The sequence below is a fragment of the Achroia grisella genome, unplaced genomic scaffold, assembly GCF_030625045.1.
Source record: "Achroia grisella isolate CSIRO2021 unplaced genomic scaffold, CSIRO_AGI_Agris_v1 utg807, whole genome shotgun sequence".
NCBI classification, from domain to species: Eukaryota; Metazoa; Arthropoda; class Insecta; order Lepidoptera; family Pyralidae; genus Achroia; species Achroia grisella.
The window spans coordinates 2,183,552-2,201,806 of NW_026713028.1; the positions used below are offsets into that span (position 1 = coordinate 2,183,552).

The 18,255-nt window shown below is 56.1% G+C and overlaps 1 protein-coding gene across 1 annotated transcript; it reads right to left on the reverse strand.

The window, feature by feature from the left end:
- Positions 1–1,099: 1,099 nt before the first annotated feature.
- On the reverse strand, positions 1,100–17,176 carry LOC131851741 (fibroin heavy chain-like). Its single transcript, XM_059202286.1, is given in 11 exon segments — positions 1,100–1,348; positions 1,559–1,611; positions 1,676–2,051; positions 2,053–2,844; positions 2,876–3,350; positions 3,436–3,736; positions 3,739–4,197; positions 4,261–6,729; positions 6,800–13,321; positions 13,385–16,385; positions 17,135–17,176. Coding segments are annotated over 11 exon segments (14,739 nt in total).
- Between the last annotated feature and the right edge of the window lie 1,079 nt (positions 17,177–18,255).

Here is an 18,255-nt window from a genome sequence, read left to right on the forward strand (position 1 = left end):
GATGATGATGATGATGATGATGAGTGCAATTTATTTTAGTTTGATATCTGTCATAAAACAGTCATATAGATGCGTTCGGAACTTAACCATAATTATGGACATGTTCATCTTACAGTGAAGTATAAGTATAAAAAAATTAAATATAATTAAAAAAAAACTCAAAAGTAAAAAAAAATGTCCCCAAGTATGGCATTAGTTAATTAGATATTTTCATATGTTAATTCCTGCCCTAAGAGATAATTATTATTATTAGATTTCATCGTTACTATTTAAATATTTATTTCAAGTTTATAAGCATAAATCATATTAATTAATTAAAAATATATTGTGGTAGTTATCTCACTCAAACTAGATGGCGTTGTATCTGGTATCTGTGTCCAATTAGCCACTAAAATCTGCTTTAGCATTTGCGAGCGGTTGCCGTTAACGGTAACAGTTTAAAAGATCTAAGTGAACAGACAGTACACTTCATTTTTTACTATATACCTATGATAGGAAACATGTAAGTCCCTTTTTAATATGGATGAAACATAGATTGAACTGCGAAAACATATAGTTATTCTTTAATTGCTCTTCATCTCCAGCTATATAGTTATTGTTATTAATGGCTGATGGGAATGGTGAACACACACTGATTTATGTTGACTAGGCACCAGCATGGAGGATGATAAGATGAATATGAGGTCAGGTCAATTGACCCATCATGACATATTCACCAGGAATTTAACATGATGATTTCCGGGGGAATCTCGTGCAGGTCAACCAGACATGGTACAAATGTCAGCAATGAGGTAATTACTCGTACATTACTAACAATCCACTTCTCCCGGCTTTTGTTAGTTGCTTTAGACCCTGTAGCACTGCGACTTACATAGATCTCTTTTTCAGACTTCGCTACCCAGACCCGTCAGGGACAATTATCGAAAGATATTCTTAGGAGCGATGATTTTCTATCTCTTCAGGCTAGACTGTATATATTTTTTTATTTTTATTTATTCTTTATTGCACTTTTAAAAATTGTACAATTTGTACGACAAGTTTAATATGAGCATTCTGCCGGGAGCAATTACTCGAGAAGCAGGTCGTGCTAACCATTAGGTTAATTGATGGGCAGATGGGGAACCTGCTGCGGCTGCTGCTGCTCATAACGATGAAGGTGCGGCTTTTTACATGGTATACCTATAACGATCACTGGTGCGGCACCAGATGCGGATGAAGCTGCTGCTGCTCCAGATGCTCCGGATGCGCCACCTGCTCCACCGATTCCACCGAGTCCGGCTGCGGCAGAGCCATAAGCATTATCCCGAAGCGGAATCATGGGCGGCTGCTGCTGCAGAATTGTCTTGAGCTACTGCACACAAAATTTTATATTTTTACGCTTATATATATATATAAAAAAAAATAAACATCATTTTCCGGCTGCTGATGATTTTGTAGGACATATTAATGAATGAAAAACCCAATAGTATCCGAAAACATATAGTTATTCTGCTTAATTGCTCTTCATCTCCAGCTAATCCAGCTCCTCCTAAATAATTCCGTTTAAAGAGCTAATGGCTGATCCCAATCCTCCAAGTCCTAGTCCGCCAAGTCCCGAAGCTGCAGATCCTGCTGGGCTGCAGAAATAAATGATGGTGAACACACAACGTGATTTGATTGACTACACCAGCTGAACCTGCTGCGGCTGAGGATATTGTCCTTCTTCGACGAATATAGTTGAAGCTGCAGGTCAATTGACCCATCATGACATATTGCACCAGGAATCCGCCAATTCCGGCACCAAATATATAAGCTGCAGATCCTGCTGCGGCGGCTGCTGCCAGAATTGTCTTCGATAACGATGAATTCCGAAGATATATTGCGGATCCTGGTCCTCCTACGACTGCTGGTCCGACAACGTCGATTCCGCCTGCTCCGGCTGCTGATGAGGCGGCCGATGAGGCTCCGAGTGGTCCGAGACCTCCGTATGGTCCCCATGCTCCAAGTCCCAATGGGCCAAGTCCAGATGCAGCTGAACCTGCTGCTGCTGCTGATGCTGCTGATGTGTCCTGCTTCGATAACGATCACTGGTGCGGCACCAGATGCGGATGAAGCTGCTGCTGCTCCAGATGCTCCGGATGCGCCACCTGCTCCACCGATTCCACCGAGTCCGGCTGCGGCAGAGCCAGCTGCTGCTGCGCCTGCGCCTCCAGCTCCTCCTAATCCTGATAGTCCACCTGCACCGAGTCCGCCAATTCCGGCACCAGCGGCGCTAGCCGATAGAGCTCCAAGTGGTCCGAGTGCTCCATGGTCCCAATTCCAAGTCCTAGTCCGCCAAGTAGCTGCAGATCCTGCTGCGGCGGCTGCTGCTGCAGAATTGTCTTCGATAACGATGACAGGTGCGGCTTCCGATGCGCTAGAGGCAGCTGCGGCTGCTCCTGCGGATCCTGGTCCTCCTACGACTGCTGGTCCGACAACGTCGATTCCGCCTGCTCCGGCTGCTGATGAGGCGGCCGATGAGGCTCCGAGTGGTCCGAGACCTCCGTATGGTCCCCATGCTCCAAGTCCCAATGGGCCAAGTCCAGATGCAGCTGAACCTGCTGCGGCTGCTGCTGCTGCTGATTGTCCTTCTTCGATAACGATCACTGGTGCGGCACCAGATGCGGATGAAGCTGCTGCTGCTCCAGATGCTCCGGATGCGCCACCTGCTCCACCGATTCCACCGAGTCCAGCTGCGGCAGAGCCAGCTGCTGCTGCGCCTGCGCCTCCAGCTCCTCCTAATCCTGATAGTCCACCTGCACCGAGTCCGCCAATTCCGGCACCAGCGGCGCTAGCCGATAGAGTGTCTTCTCCAAGTGGTCCGAGTGCTTATATAAGTTAGTGCCAAGTCCCGAACTGCAGATCCTGCTGCGGCGGCTGCTAGCTGCAGCTTTAATGTCTTCATAACGATGATTGCGGCTGCTCCTGCGGATCCTGGTCCTCCTACGACTGCTGGTCCGACAACGTCGATTCCGCCTGCTCCGGCTGCTGATGAGGCGGCCGATGAGGCTCCGAGTGGTCCGAGACCTCCGTATGGTCCCCATGCTCCAAGTCCCAATGGGCCAAGTCCAGATGCAGCTGAACCTGCTGCGGCTGCTGATGCTGCTGATTGTCCTTCTTCGATAACGATCACTGGTGCGGCACCAGATGCGGATGAAGCTGCTGCTGCTCCAGATGCTCCGGATGCGCCACCTGCTCCACCGATTCCACCGAGTCCGGCTAAAAAAGCCAACTGCTGCTGCCTCCAAGTAATGCATAGTCCACCTGCACCGAGTCCGCCAATTGGCGCCTCCGATAGAGCTCCAAGTGGTCCAATCCGTATGGTCCCAATCCTCCAAGTCCTAGTCCGCCAAGTCTACGAGTCGGCACTGCAGTCCTCCCACGTCTGCTGGTCCGACAACGTCGGGATGAGGCGGCAATCCGTATGGTCCCCATGCTCCAAGTCCCAATGGGCCAAGTCCAGATGCAGCTGAACCTGCTGCGGCTGCTGCTGCTGCTGATTGTCCTTCTTCGATAACGATCACTGGTGCGGCACCAGATCCGGAGCAGGTCGTGCTACACCAGAGCTCCTCCTAATCCTGATAGCTGCTGAAGAAGCGGCCGATGAGGCTCCGAGTGGTCCGAGACCTCCGTATGGTCCCCATGCTCCAAGTCCCAGCAGAGCCAGCTGCTGCTGCGCCTGCGCCTCCAGCTCCTCCTAATCCTGATAGTCCACGCAGAGTCCGCCAATTCCGAGCAGTCCCAATGGGCCAAGTCCAGATGCAGCTGAACCTGCTGCGGCTGCTGCTGCTGCAGAATTGTCTTCGATAACGATGACAGGTGCGGCTTCCGATGCGCTAGAGGCAGCTGCGGCTGCTCCTGCGGATCCTGGTCCTCCTACGACTGCTGGTCCGACAACGTCGATTCCGCCTGCTCCGGCTGCTGATGAGGCGGCCGATGAGGCTCCGAGTGGTCCGAGACCTCCGTATGGTCCCCATGCTCCAAGTCCCAATGGGCCAAGTCCGGATGCAGCTGAACCTGCTGCGGCTGCTGATGCTGCTGATTGTCCTTCTTCGATGACGACTACTGGTGCGGCACCAGATGCGGATGAAGCTGCTGCTGCTCCAGATGCTCCGGATGCGCCACCTGCTCCACCGATTCCACCGAGTCCGGCTGCGGCAGAGCCAGCTGCTGCTGCGCCTGCGCCTCCAGCTCCTCCTAATCCTGATAGTCCACCTGCACCGAGTCCGCCAATTCCGGCACCAGCGGCGCTAGCCGATAGAGCTCCAAGTGGTCCGAGTGCTCCGTATGGTCCCAATCCTCCAAGTCCTAGTCCGCCAAGTCCCGAAGCTGCAGATCCTGCTGCGGCGGCTGCTGCTGCAGAATTGTCTTCGATAACGATGACAGGTGCGGCTTCCGATGCGCTAGAGGCAGCTGCGGCTGCTCCTGCGGATCCTGGTCCTCCTACGACTGCTGGTCCGACAACGTCGATTCCGCCTGCTCCGGCTGCTGATGAGGCGGCCGATGAGGCTCCGAGTGGTCCGAGACCTCCGTATGGTCCCCATGCTCCAAGTCCCAATGGGCCAAGTCCAGATGCAGCTGAACCTGCTGCGGCTGCTGATGCTGCTGATTGTCCTTCTTCGATAACGATCACTGGTGCGGCACCAGATGCGGATGAAGCTGCTGCTGCTCCAGATGCTCCGGATGCGCCACCTGCTCCACCGATTCCACCGAGTCCGGCTGCGGCAGAGCCAGCTGCTGCTGCGCCTGCGCCTCCAGCTCCTCCTAATCCTGATAGTCCACCTGCACCGAGTCCGCCAATTCCGGCACCAGCGGCGCTAGCCGATAGAGCTCCAAGTGGTCCGAGTGCTCCGTATGGTCCCAATCCTCCAAGTCCTAGTCCGCCAAGTCCCGAAGCTGCAGATCCTGCTGCGGCGGCTGCTGCTGCAGAATTGTCTTCGATAACGATGACAGGTGCGGCTTCCGATGCGCTAGAGGCAGCTGCGGCTGCTCCTGCGGATCCTGGTCCTCCTACGACTGCTGGTCCGACAACGTCGATTCCGCCTGCTCCGGCTGCTGATGAGGCGGCCGATGAGGCTCCGAGTGGTCCGAGACCTCCGTATGGTCCCCATGCTCCAAGTCCCAATGGGCCAAGTCCAGATGCAGCTGAACCTGCTGCGGCTGCTGCTGCTGCTGATTGTCCTTCTTCGATAACGATCACTGGTGCGGCACCAGATGCGGATGAAGCTGCTGCTGCTCCAGATGCTCCGGATGCGCCACCTGCTCCACCTCCACCGATTCCACCGAGTCCGGCTGCGGCAGAGCCAGCTGCTGCTGCGCCTGCGCCTCCAGCTCCTCCTAATCCTGATAGTCCACCTGCACCGAGTCCGCCAATTCCGGCACCAGCGGCGCTAGCCGATAGAGCTCCAAGTGGTCCGAGTGCTCCGTATGGTCCCAATCCTCCAAGTCCTAGTCCGCCAAGTCCCGAAGCTGCAGATCCTGCTGCGGCGGCTGCTGCTGCAGAATTGTCTTCGATAACGATGACAGGTGCGGCTTCCGATGCGCTAGAGGCAGCTGCGGCTGCTCCTGCGGATCCTGGTCCTCCTACGACTGCTGGTCCGACAACGTCGATTCCGCCTGCTCCGGCTGCTGATGAGGCGGCCGATGAGGCTCCGAGTGGTCCGAGACCTCCGTATGGTCCCCATGCTCCAAGTCCCAATGGGCCAAGTCCAGATGCAGCTGAACCTGCTGCGGCTGCTGCTGCTGCTGATTGTCCTTCTTCGATAACGATCACTGGTGCGGCACCAGATGCGGATGAAGCTGCTGCTGCTCCAGATGCTCCGGATGCGCCACCTGCTCCACCGATTCCACCGAGTCCGGCTGCGGCAGAGCCAGCTGCTGCTGCGCCTGCGCCTCCAGCTCCTCCTAATCCTGATAGTCCACCTGCACCGAGTCCGCCAATTCCGGCACCAGCGGCGCTAGCCGATAGAGCTCCAAGTGGTCCGAGTGCTCCGTATGGTCCCAATCCTCCAAGTCCTAGTCCGCCAAGTCCCGAAGCTGCAGATCCTGCTGCGGCGGCTGCTGCTGCAGAATTGTCTTCGATAACGATGACAGGTGCGGCTTCCGATGCGCTAGAGGCAGCTGCGGCTGCTCCTGCGGATCCTGGTCCTCCTACGACTGCTGGTCCGACAACGTCGATTCCGCCTGCTCCGGCTGCTGATGAGGCGGCCGATGAGGCTCCGAGTGGTCCGAGACCTCCGTATGGTCCCCATGCTCCAAGTCCCAATGGGCCAAGTCCAGATGCAGCTGAACCTGCTGCGGCTGCTGCTGCTGCTGATTGTCCTTCTTCGATAACGATCACTGGTGCGGCACCAGATGCGGATGAAGCTGCTGCTGCTCCAGATGCTCCGGATGCGCCACCTGCTCCACCGATTCCACCGAGTCCGGCTGCGGCAGAGCCAGCTGCTGCTGCGCCTGCGCCTCCAGCTCCTCCTAATCCTGATAGTCCACCTGCACCGAGTCCGCCAATTCCGGCACCAGCGGCGCTAGCCGATAGAGCTCCAAGTGGTCCGAGTGCTCCGTATGGTCCCAATCCTCCAAGTCCTAGTCCGCCAAGTCCCGAAGCTGCAGATCCTGCTGCGGCGGCTGCTGCTGCAGAATTGTCTTCGATAACGATGACAGGTGCGGCTTCCGATGCGCTAGAGGCAGCTGCGGCTGCTCCTGCGGATCCTGGTCCTCCTACGACTGCTGGTCCGACAACGTCGATTCCGCCTGCTCCGGCAGCTGCGGCTGCTCTGCGGATCTGGTCCTCCTACGACTGCTGGTCCTCCTGCTCCGGCTGCTGATGAGGCGGCCGATGAGGCTCCGAGTGGTCCGAGACCTCCGTATGGTCCCCATGCTCCAAGTCCCAATGGGCCAAGTCCAGATGCAGCTGAACCTGCTGCGGCTGCTGCTGCTGCTGATTGTCCTTCTTCGATAACGATCACTGGTGCGGCACCAGATGCGGATGAAGCTGCTGCTGCTCCAGATGCTCCGGATGCGCCACCTGCTCCACCGATTCCACCGAGTCCGGCTGCGGCAGAGCCAGCTGCTGCTGCGCCTGCGCCTCCAGCTCCTCCTAATCCTGATAGTCCACCTGCACCGAGTCCGCCAATTCCGGCACCAGCGGCGCTAGCCGATAGAGCTCCAAGTGGTCCGAGTGCTCCGTATGGTCCCAATCCTCCAAGTCCTAGTCCGCCAAGTCCCGAAGCTGCAGATCCTGCTGCGGCGGCTGCTGCTGCAGAATTGTCTTCGATAACGATGACAGGTGCGGCTTCCGATGCGCTAGAGGCAGCTGCGGCTGCTCCTGCGGATCCTGGTCCTCCTACGACTGCTGGTCCGACAACGTCGATTCCGCCTGCTCCGGCTGCTGATGAGGCGGCCGATGAGGCTCCGAGTGGTCCGAGACCTCCGTATGGTCCCCATGCTCCAAGTCCCAATGGGCCAAGTCCAGATGCAGCTGAACCTGCTGCGGCTGCTGCTGCTGCTGATTGTCCTTCTTCGATAACGATCACTGGTGCGGCACCAGATGCGGATGAAGCTGCTGCTGCTCCAGATGCTCCGGATGCGCCACCTGCTCCACCGATTCCACCGAGTCCGGCTGCGGCAGAGCCAGCTGCTGCTGCGCCTGCGCCTCCAGCTCCTCCTAATCCTGATAGTCCACCTGCACCGAGTCCGCCAATTCCGGCACCAGCGGCGCTAGCCGATAGAGCTCCAAGTGGTCCGAGTGCTCCGTATGGTCCCAATCCTCCAAGTCCTAGTCCGCCAAGTCCCGAAGCTGCAGATCCTGCTGCGGCGGCTGCTGCAGAATTGTCTTCGATAACGATGACAGGTGCGGCTTCCGATGCGCTAGAGGCAGCTGCGGCTGCTCCTGCGGATCCTGGTCCTCCTACGACTGCTGGTCCGACAACGTCGATTCCGCCTGCTCCGGCTGCTGATGAGGCGGCCGATGAGGCTCCGAGTGGTCCGAGACCTCCGTATGGTCCCCATGCTCCAAGTCCCAATGGGCCAAGTCCAGATGCAGCTGAACCTGCTGCGGCTGCTGCTGCTGCTGATTGTCCTTCTTCGATAACGATCACTGGTGCGGCACCAGATGCGGATGAAGCTGCTGCTGCTCCAGATGCTCCGGATGCGCCACCTGCTCCACCGATTCCACCGAGTCCGGCTGCGGCAGAGCCAGCTGCTGCTGCGCCTGCGCCTCCAGCTCCTCCTAATCCTGATAGTCCACCTGCACCGAGTCCGCCAATTCCGGCACCAGCGGCGCTAGCCGATAGAGCTCCAAGTGGTCCGAGTGCTCCGTATGGTCCCAATCCTCCAAGTCCTAGTCCGCCAAGTCCCGAAGCTGCAGATCCTGCTGCGGCGGCTGCTGCTGCAGAATTGTCTTCGATAACGATGACAGGTGCGGCTTCCGATGCGCTAGAGGCAGCTGCGGCTGCTCCTGCGGATCCTGGTCCTCCTACGACTGCTGGTCCGACAACGTCGATTCCGCCTGCTCCGGCTGCTGATGAGGCGGCCGATGAGGCTCCGAGTGGTCCGAGACCTCCGTATGGTCCCCATGCTCCAAGTCCCAATGGGCCAAGTCCAGATGCAGCTGAACCTGCTGCGGCTGCTGCTGCTGCTGATTGTCCTTCTTCGATAACGATCACTGGTGCGGCACCAGATGCGGATGAAGCTGCTGCTGCTCCAGATGCTCCGGATGCGCCACCTGCTCCACCGATTCCACCGAGTCCGGCTGCGGCAGAGCCAGCTGCTGCTGCGCCTGCGCCTCCAGCTCCTCCTAATCCTGATAGTCCACCTGCACCGAGTCCGCCAATTCCGGCACCAGCGGCGCTAGCCGATAGAGCTCCAAGTGGTCCGAGTGCTCCGTATGGTCCCAATCCTCCAAGTCCTAGTCCGCCAAGTCCCGAAGCTGCAGATCCTGCTGCGGCGGCTGCTGCTGCAGAATTGTCTTCGATAACGATGACAGGTGCGGCTTCCGATGCGCTAGAGGCAGCTGCGGCTGCTCCTGCGGATCCTGGTCCTCCTACGACTGCTGGTCCGACAACGTCGATTCCGCCTGCTCCGGCTGCTGATGAGGCGGCCGATGAGGCTCCGAGTGGTCCGAGACCTCCGTATGGTCCCCATGCTCCAAGTCCCAATGGGCCAAGTCCAGATGCAGCTGAACCTGCTGCGGCTGCTGCTGCTGATTGTCCTTCTTCGATGACGACTACTGGTGCGGCACCAGATGCGGATGAAGCTGCTGCTGCTCCAGATGCTCCGGATGCGCCACCTGCTCCACCGATTCCACCGAGTCCGGCTGCGGCAGAGCCAGCTGCTGCTGCGCCTGCGCCTCCAGCTCCTCCTAATCCTGATAGTCCACCTGCACCGAGTCCGCCAATTCCGGCACCAGCGGCGCTAGCCGATAGAGCTCCAAGTGGTCCGAGTGCTCCGTATGGTCCCAATCCTCCAAGTCCTAGTCCGCCAAGTCCCGAAGCTGCAGATCCTGCTGCGGCGGCTGCTGCTGCAGAATTGTCTTCGATAACGATGACAGGTGCGGCTTCCGATGCGCTAGAGGCAGCTGCGGCTGCTCCTGCGGATCCTGGTCCTCCTACGACTGCTGGTCCGACAACGTCGATTCCGCCTGCTCCGGCTGCTGATGAGGCGGCCGATGAGGCTCCGAGTGGTCCGAGACCTCCGTATGGTCCCCATGCTCCAAGTCCCAATGGGCCAAGTCCAGATGCAGCTGAACCTGCTGCGGCTGCTGCTGCTGATTGTCCTTCTTCGATAACGATCACTGGTGCGGCACCAGATGCGGATGAAGCTGCTGCTGCTCCAGATGCTCCGGATGCGCCACCTGCTCCACCGATTCCACCGAGTCCGGCTGCGGCAGAGCCAGCTGCTGCTGCGCCTGCGCCTCCAGCTCCTCCTAATCCTGATAGTCCACCTGCACCGAGTCCGCCAATTCCGGCACCAGCGGCGCTAGCCGATAGAGCTCCAAGTGGTCCGAGTGCTCCGTATGGTCCCAATCCTCCAAGTCCTAGTCCGCCAAGTCCCGAAGCGGCAGATCCTGCTGCGGCGGCTGCTGCTGCAGAATTGTCTTCGATAACGATGACAGGTGCGGCTTCCGATGCGCTAGAGGCAGCTGCGGCTGCTCCTGCGGATCCTGGTCCTCCTACGACTGCTGGTCCGACAACGTCGATTCCGCCTGCTCCGGCTGCTGATGAGGCGGCCGATGAGGCTCCGAGTGGTCCGAGACCTCCGTATGGTCCCCATGCTCCAAGTCCCAATGGGCCAAGTCCGGATGCAGCTGAACCTGCTGCGGCTGCTGATGCTGCTGATTGTCCTTCTTCGATGACGACTACTGGTGCGGCACCAGATGCGGATGAAGCTGCTGCTGCTCCAGATGCTCCGGATGCGCCACCTGCTCCACCGATTCCACCGAGTCCGGCTGCGGCAGAGCCAGCTGCTGCTGCGCCTGCGCCTCCAGCTCCTCCTAATCCTGATAGTCCACCTGCACCGAGTCCGCCAATTCCGGCACCAGCGGCGCTAGCCGATAGAGCTCCAAGTGGTCCGAGTGCTCCGTATGGTCCCAATCCTCCAAGTCCTAGTCCGCCAAGTCCCGAAGCTGCAGATCCTGCTGCGGCGGCTGCTGCTGCAGAATTGTCTTCGATAACGATGACAGGTGCGGCTTCCGATGCGCTAGAGGCAGCTGCGGCTGCTCCTGCGGATCCTGGTCCTCCTACGACTGCTGGTCCGACAACGTCGATTCCGCCTGCTCCGGCTGCTGATGAGGCGGCCGATGAGGCTCCGAGTGGTCCGAGACCTCCGTATGGTCCCCATGCTCCAAGTCCCAATGGGCCAAGTCCAGATGCAGCTGAACCTGCTGCGGCTGCTGCTGCTGCTGATTGTCCTTCTTCGATAACGATCACTGGTGCGGCACCAGATGCGGATGAAGCTGCTGCTGCTCCAGATGCTCCGGATGCGCCACCTGCTCCACCGATTCCACCGAGTCCGGCTGCGGCAGAGCCAGCTGCTGCTGCGCCTGCGCCTCCAGCTCCTCCTAATCCTGATAGTCCACCTGCACCGAGTCCGCCAATTCCGGCACCAGCGGCGCTAGCCGATAGAGCTCCAAGTGGTCCGAGTGCTCCGTATGGTCCCAATCCTCCAAGTCCTAGTCCGCCAAGTCCCGAAGCGGCAGATCCTGCTGCGGCGGCTGCTGCTGCAGAATTGTCTTCGATAACGATGACAGGTGCGGCTTCCGATGCGCTAGAGGCAGCTGCGGCTGCTCCTGCGGATCCTGGTCCTCCTACGACTGCTGGTCCGACAACGTCGATTCCGCCTGCTCCGGCTGCTGATGAGGCGGCCGATGAGGCTCCGAGTGGTCCGAGACCTCCGTATGGTCCCCATGCTCCAAGTCCCAATGGGCCAAGTCCAGATGCAGCTGAACCTGCTGCGGCTGCTGCTGCTGCTGATTGTCCTTCTTCGATAACGATCACTGGTGCGGCACCAGATGCGGATGAAGCTGCTGCTGCTCCAGATGCTCCGGATGCGCCACCTGCTCCACCGATTCCACCGAGTCCGGCTGCGGCAGAGCCAGCTGCTGCTGCTGCGCCTGCGCCTCCAGCTCCTCCTAATCCTGATAGTCCACCTGCACCGAGTCCGCCAATTCCGGCACCAGCGGCGCTAGCCGATAGAGCTCCAAGTGGTCCGAGTGCTCCGTATGGTCCCAATCCTCCAAGTCCTAGTCCGCCAAGTCCCGAAGCTGCAGATCCTGCTGCGGCGGCTGCTGCTGCAGAATTGTCTTCGATAACGATGACAGGTGCGGCTTCCGATGCGCTAGAGGCAGCTGCGGCTGCTCCTGCGGATCCTGGTCCTCCTACGACTGCTGGTCCGACAACGTCGATTCCGCCTGCTCCGGCTGCTGATGAGGCGGCCGATGAGGCTCCGAGTGGTCCGAGACCTCCGTATGGTCCCCATGCTCCAAGTCCCAATGGGCCAAGTCCAGATGCAGCTGAACCTGCTGCGGCTGCTGCTGCTGATTGTCCTTCTTCGATAACGATCACTGGTGCGGCACCAGATGCGGATGAAGCTGCTGCTGCTCCAGATGCTCCGGATGCGCCACCTGCTCCACCGATTCCACCGAGTCCGGCTGCGGCAGAGCCAGCTGCTGCTGCGCCTGCGCCTCCAGCTCCTCCTAATCCTGATAGTCCACCTGCACCGAGTCCGCCAATTCCGGCACCAGCGGCGCTAGCCGATAGAGCTCCAAGTGGTCCGAGTGCTCCGTATGGTCCCAATCCTCCAAGTCCTAGTCCGCCAAGTCCCGAAGCTGCAGATCCTGCTGCGGCGGCTGCTGCTGCAGAATTGTCTTCGATAACGATGACAGGTGCGGCTTCCGATGCGCTAGAGGCAGCTGCGGCTGCTCCTGCGGATCCTGGTCCTCCTACGACTGCTGGTCCGACAACGTCGATTCCGCCTGCTCCGGCTGCTGATGAGGCGGCCGATGAGGCTCCGAGTGGTCCGAGACCTCCGTATGGTCCCCATGCTCCAAGTCCCAATGGGCCAAGTCCAGATGCAGCTGAACCTGCTGCGGCTGCTGCTGCTGATTGTCCTTCTTCGATAACGATCACTGGTGCGGCACCAGATGCGGATGAAGCTGCTGCTGCTCCAGATGCTCCGGATGCGCCACCTGCTCCACCGATTCCACCGAGTCCGGCTGCGGCAGAGCCAGCTGCTGCTGCGCCTGCGCCTCCAGCTCCTCCTAATCCTGATAGTCCACCTGCACCGAGTCCGCCAATTCCGGCACCAGCGGCGCTAGCCGATAGAGCTCCAAGTGGTCCGAGTGCTCCGTATGGTCCCAATCCTCCAAGTCCTAGTCCGCCAAGTCCCGAAGCGGCAGATCCTGCTGCGGCGGCTGCTGCTGCAGAATTGTCTTCGATAACGATGACAGGTGCGGCTTCCGATGCGCTAGAGGCAGCTGCGGCTGCTCCTGCGGATCCTGGTCCTCCTACGACTGCTGGTCCGACAACGTCGATTCCGCCTGCTCCGGCTGCTGATGAGGCGGCCGATGAGGCTCCGAGTGGTCCGAGACCTCCGTATGGTCCCCATGCTCCAAGTCCCAATGGGCCAAGTCCAGATGCAGCTGAACCTGCTGCGGCTGCTGCTGCTGCTGATTGTCCTTCTTCGATGACGACTACTGGTGCGGCACCAGATGCGGATGAAGCTGCTGCTGCTCCAGATGCTCCGGATGCGCCACCTGCTCCACCGATTCCACCGAGTCCGGCTGCGGCAGAGCCAGCTGCTGCTGCGCCTGCGCCTCCAGCTCCTCCTAATCCTGATAGTCCACCTGCACCGAGTCCGCCAATTCCGGCACCAGCGGCGCTAGCCGATAGAGCTCCAAGTGGTCCGAGTGCTCCGTATGGTCCCAATCCTCCAAGTCCTAGTCCGCCAAGTCCCGAAGCGGCAGATCCTGCTGCGGCGGCTGCTGCTGCAGAATTGTCTTCGATAACGATGACAGGTGCGGCTTCCGATGCGCTAGAGGCAGCTGCGGCTGCTCCTGCGGATCCTGGTCCTCCTACGACTGCTGGTCCGACAACGTCGATTCCGCCTGCTCCGGCTGCTGATGAGGCGGCCGATGAGGCTCCGAGTGGTCCGAGACCTCCGTATGGTCCCCATGCTCCAAGTCCCAATGGGCCAAGTCCAGATGCAGCTGAACCTGCTGCGGCTGCTGCTGCTGATTGTCCTTCTTCGATAACGATCACTGGTGCGGCACCAGATGCGGATGAAGCTGCTGCTGCTCCAGATGCTCCGGATGCGCCACCTGCTCCACCGATTCCACCGAGTCCGGCTGCGGCAGAGCCAGCTGCTGCTGCGCCTGCGCCTCCAGCTCCTCCTAATCCTGATAGTCCACCTGCACCGAGTCCGCCAATTCCGGCACCAGCGGCGCTAGCCGATAGAGCTCCAAGTGGTCCGAGTGCTCCGTATGGTCCCAATCCTCCAAGTCCTAGTCCGCCAAGTCCCGAAGCGGCAGATCCTGCTGCGGCGGCTGCTGCTGCAGAATTGTCTTCGATAACGATGACAGGTGCGGCTTCCGATGCGCTAGAGGCAGCTGCGGCTGCTCCTGCGGATCCTGGTCCTCCTACGACTGCTGGTCCGACAACGTCGATTCCGCCTGCTCCGGCTGCTGATGAGGCGGCCGATGAGGCTCCGAGTGGTCCGAGACCTCCGTATGGTCCCCATGCTCCAAGTCCCAATGGGCCAAGTCCAGATGCAGCTGAACCTGCTGCGGCTGCTGCTGCTGCTGATTGTCCTTCTTCGATGACGACTACTGGTGCGGCACCAGATGCGGATGAAGCTGCTGCTGCTCCAGATGCTCCGGATGCGCCACCTGCTCCACCGATTCCACCGAGTCCGGCTGCGGCAGAGCCAGCTGCTGCTGCGCCTGCGCCTCCAGCTCCTCCTAATCCTGATAGTCCACCTGCACCGAGTCCGCCAATTCCGGCACCAGCGGCGCTAGCCGATAGAGCTCCAAGTGGTCCGAGTGCTCCGTATGGTCCCAATCCTCCAAGTCCTAGTCCGCCAAGTCCCGAAGCGGCAGATCCTGCTGCGGCGGCTGCTGCTGCAGAATTGTCTTCGATAACGATGACAGGTGCGGCTTCCGATGCGCTAGAGGCAGCTGCGGCTGCTCCTGCGGATCCTGGTCCTCCTACGACTGCTGGTCCGACAACGTCGATTCCGCCTGCTCCGGCTGCTGATGAGGCGGCCGATGAGGCTCCGAGTGGTCCGAGACCTCCGTATGGTCCCCATGCTCCAAGTCCCAATGGGCCAAGTCCAGATGCAGCTGAACCTGCTGCGGCTGCTGCTGCTGCTGATTGTCCTTCTTCGATGACGACTACTGGTGCGGCACCAGATGCGGATGAAGCTGCTGCTGCTCCAGATGCTCCGGATGCGCCACCTGCTCCACCGATTCCACCGAGTCCGGCTGCGGCAGAGCCAGCTGCTGCTGCGCCTGCGCCTCCAGCTCCTCCTAATCCTGATAGTCCACCTGCACCGAGTCCGCCAATTCCGGCACCAGCGGCGCTAGCCGATAGAGCTCCAAGTGGTCCGAGTGCTCCGTATGGTCCCAATCCTCCAAGTCCTAGTCCGCCAAGTCCCGAAGCTGCAGATCCTGCTGCGGCGGCTGCTGCTGCAGAATTGTCTTCGATAACGATGACAGGTGCGGCTTCCGATGCGCTAGAGGCAGCTGCGGCTGCTCCTGCGGATCCTGGTCCTCCTACGACTGCTGGTCCGACAACGTCGATTCCGCCTGCTCCGGCTGCTGATGAGGCGGCCGATGAGGCTCCGAGTGGTCCGAGACCTCCGTATGGTCCCCATGCTCCAAGTCCCAATGGGCCAAGTCCGGATGCAGCTGAACCTGCTGCGGCTGCTGATGCTGCTGATTGTCCTTCTTCGATGACGACTACTGGTGCGGCACCAGATGCGGATGAAGCTGCTGCTGCTCCAGATGCTCCGGATGCGCCACCTGCTCCACCGATTCCACCGAGTCCGGCTGCGGCAGAGCCAGCTGCTGCTGCGCCTGCGCCTCCAGCTCCTCCTAATCCTGATAGTCCACCTGCACCGAGTCCGCCAATTCCGGCACCAGCGGCGCTAGCCGATAGAGCTCCAAGTGGTCCGAGTGCTCCGTATGGTCCCAATCCTCCAAGTCCTAGTCCGCCAAGTCCCGAAGCGGCAGATCCTGCTGCGGCGGCTGCTGCTGCAGAATTGTCTTCGATAACGATGACAGGTGCGGCTTCCGATGCGCTAGAGGCAGCTGCGGCTGCTCCTGCGGATCCTGGTCCTCCTACGACTGCTGGTCCGACAACGTCGATTCCGCCTGCTCCGGCTGCTGATGAGGCGGCCGATGAGGCTCCGAGTGGTCCGAGTCCTCCGTAGGGTCCATATGGACCATACCCAGTAGGAACTACAGCTGGTGCTGGTACGTTTCCTGTTGGACCGTTTCTTTCAATTACAACAGTTGGTCCAGGGCTTGGTCTTGCTGATGTCACAGCTGAAGCTTGAGCAGGACGACGTCCAGCAGTACTCCTTCCTGTAACACTTTGTTGTCCTGGTTTTTTCTTTATTACAACGTCTTCCTCATAGACTGTTTCGTGACCAGATGCATCAGTTTCTATGACGAAAGTTCTGACGATCTTGTCTTCACCAGAAATATTTGGTGTAATGTCTCCATCTCTCTCGAACTTTTTGATTGTAGTCTCTTTTTCGTATACAGTCCCATTTTCGACATCAACTTCTGCTGTAGTAGTTTCACCTATCTCTATGAAATTTTCATTTTTAAAGTTGAGAAGGTTATCATCGATGGCATCTGCAGTAACATACTGAAAATAAAAAATAATGTATATTCTTATAAAAAAATATTAAAGAAAATTTGTCTTCATAGCACAATCCACACGCAGGTTGTTGGATTGATTTTATTATAGACGTTATAACCATATGACTTTTAAAATATACTGCGGACATGTCACATGTCAAGTGTTGCGTTTATTAGGCGACCCCTGATAATAAACCTCTGATTTTCTTTAGGTAACATTTGTCACTTGAGATTATATTATTAGAATAACAAAAGTACAGTATTAGAGGATTATGCCTTGTACCTCGTACCACGAGTATCACTCGTGTTACGTTGACAGATAATTTACCCAAGAGATTAGAGCAGTCGAAAGCACCCAGAGGCTACTCTCATTAGATATGTAATATCCGCGATTTCCCTATGCTTCTCAGGAGGCAGAATGTGGTGTTTTTTGCGGAACTTAAGATACATAGAGGAATTATGAACTCGTAATATGTAGGCTAAGAAACGAATAAAACTCTTTTGGATATTATCGAGACGTAGTATGTAGGATTTGTATCTTTATTACAAATCTATTATTCAAGTATATTTTATATTTAAATATCTGAGAAATGTTGAAGAGATTTAAAAATATAGGCTGGACAGTGGGTACATCTGTACCAAATACGATTTAGAACAGAGTTCATTACAAAATTATGTAATAGAAAATATGAATTTTTAAAAGAATACATAGCGAATTTAGACGATCGATATTAGTTTCAATGAAGTATTACTAACCTGCAGAGCACAGCACAAGATCACAAAGGTTGTGACTCTCATTGTGTGGTGAGAGTGGAACCGGACTGATGCCAATTCCTGCCTCTCCAGGCCTTTTTATACAACAATTCTGCTACGTTATTGACGTAATAGTCATACATAAGATATAAAGTAAATATTGACGTAATTAAAGCAAGAAAATGCTCATTTATTTAAAACAATATATTAAACGTCTGGAGAGCTCGAACAATAACACAAATTAAGGTTTGATTCAGTATTGTCAGGTTGTCAATATTATCTTAAAACTTGTTTACGCATTCGATTGTTATGCTGTACCTACATAATTTTCTAGAAATGTATAATAAATAATTCACTAGTTTTAATATTACATACACTCGACTCTAAATACCAAAAAGCTTTAAGGGCTTTTTGGAGAACCCTGAAAACAAGAAAGTAATAAGTGATTGTATTTATAAAATAATTGCGTAAGCGACTTAGTAATTTATTTAATTTATAATTAAAGAACTACTAATCAGATCATCCCCCTGATCCTACTAACAATGCGAAAGTTTGGACGGAAGGATGAAGACGTAACTTAATGGTTGTTCCTACCTTTTTCACACAAAATACCACTAAACGGATTTTGATTAGATTTTATAGTAAAGTAGCTTATACATAAGAAAAACATATAGGCTACAATTTAAAATTATGTATTATGAAAATAATAAAAATAATACATATATATTATGTATTGTGTAAATTGATAAGTATTAACTTTTAACTAACGTTGAATAATAAATGAGTCTTGTTCATGGGAGATAACAAATATTTCTCAAAATCATAAATACCACTTTTAATTTGAAATTTACTTAAACGGTAGTTAACATAAGTAAGTAGAGAATTTATCCATTTTTAATTTAGTTATTTGTTTGTGTTTTATTTAATTTGTGTCGGTAACCATTTACTATCAGATGGGCCGTAGGCTTGTTTGCCACCATAGCAGTATAAAAAAAAATAACTATTTGTCTGTGTCTGTAGCTCTATTACGCTAAAACTACTTAACCGATATATGTAATTTGGACAGATGAACTTGAACAGATGGTCTGAGAAAGGATAAAGGCTTTCTAATTAAAAAAACGGTT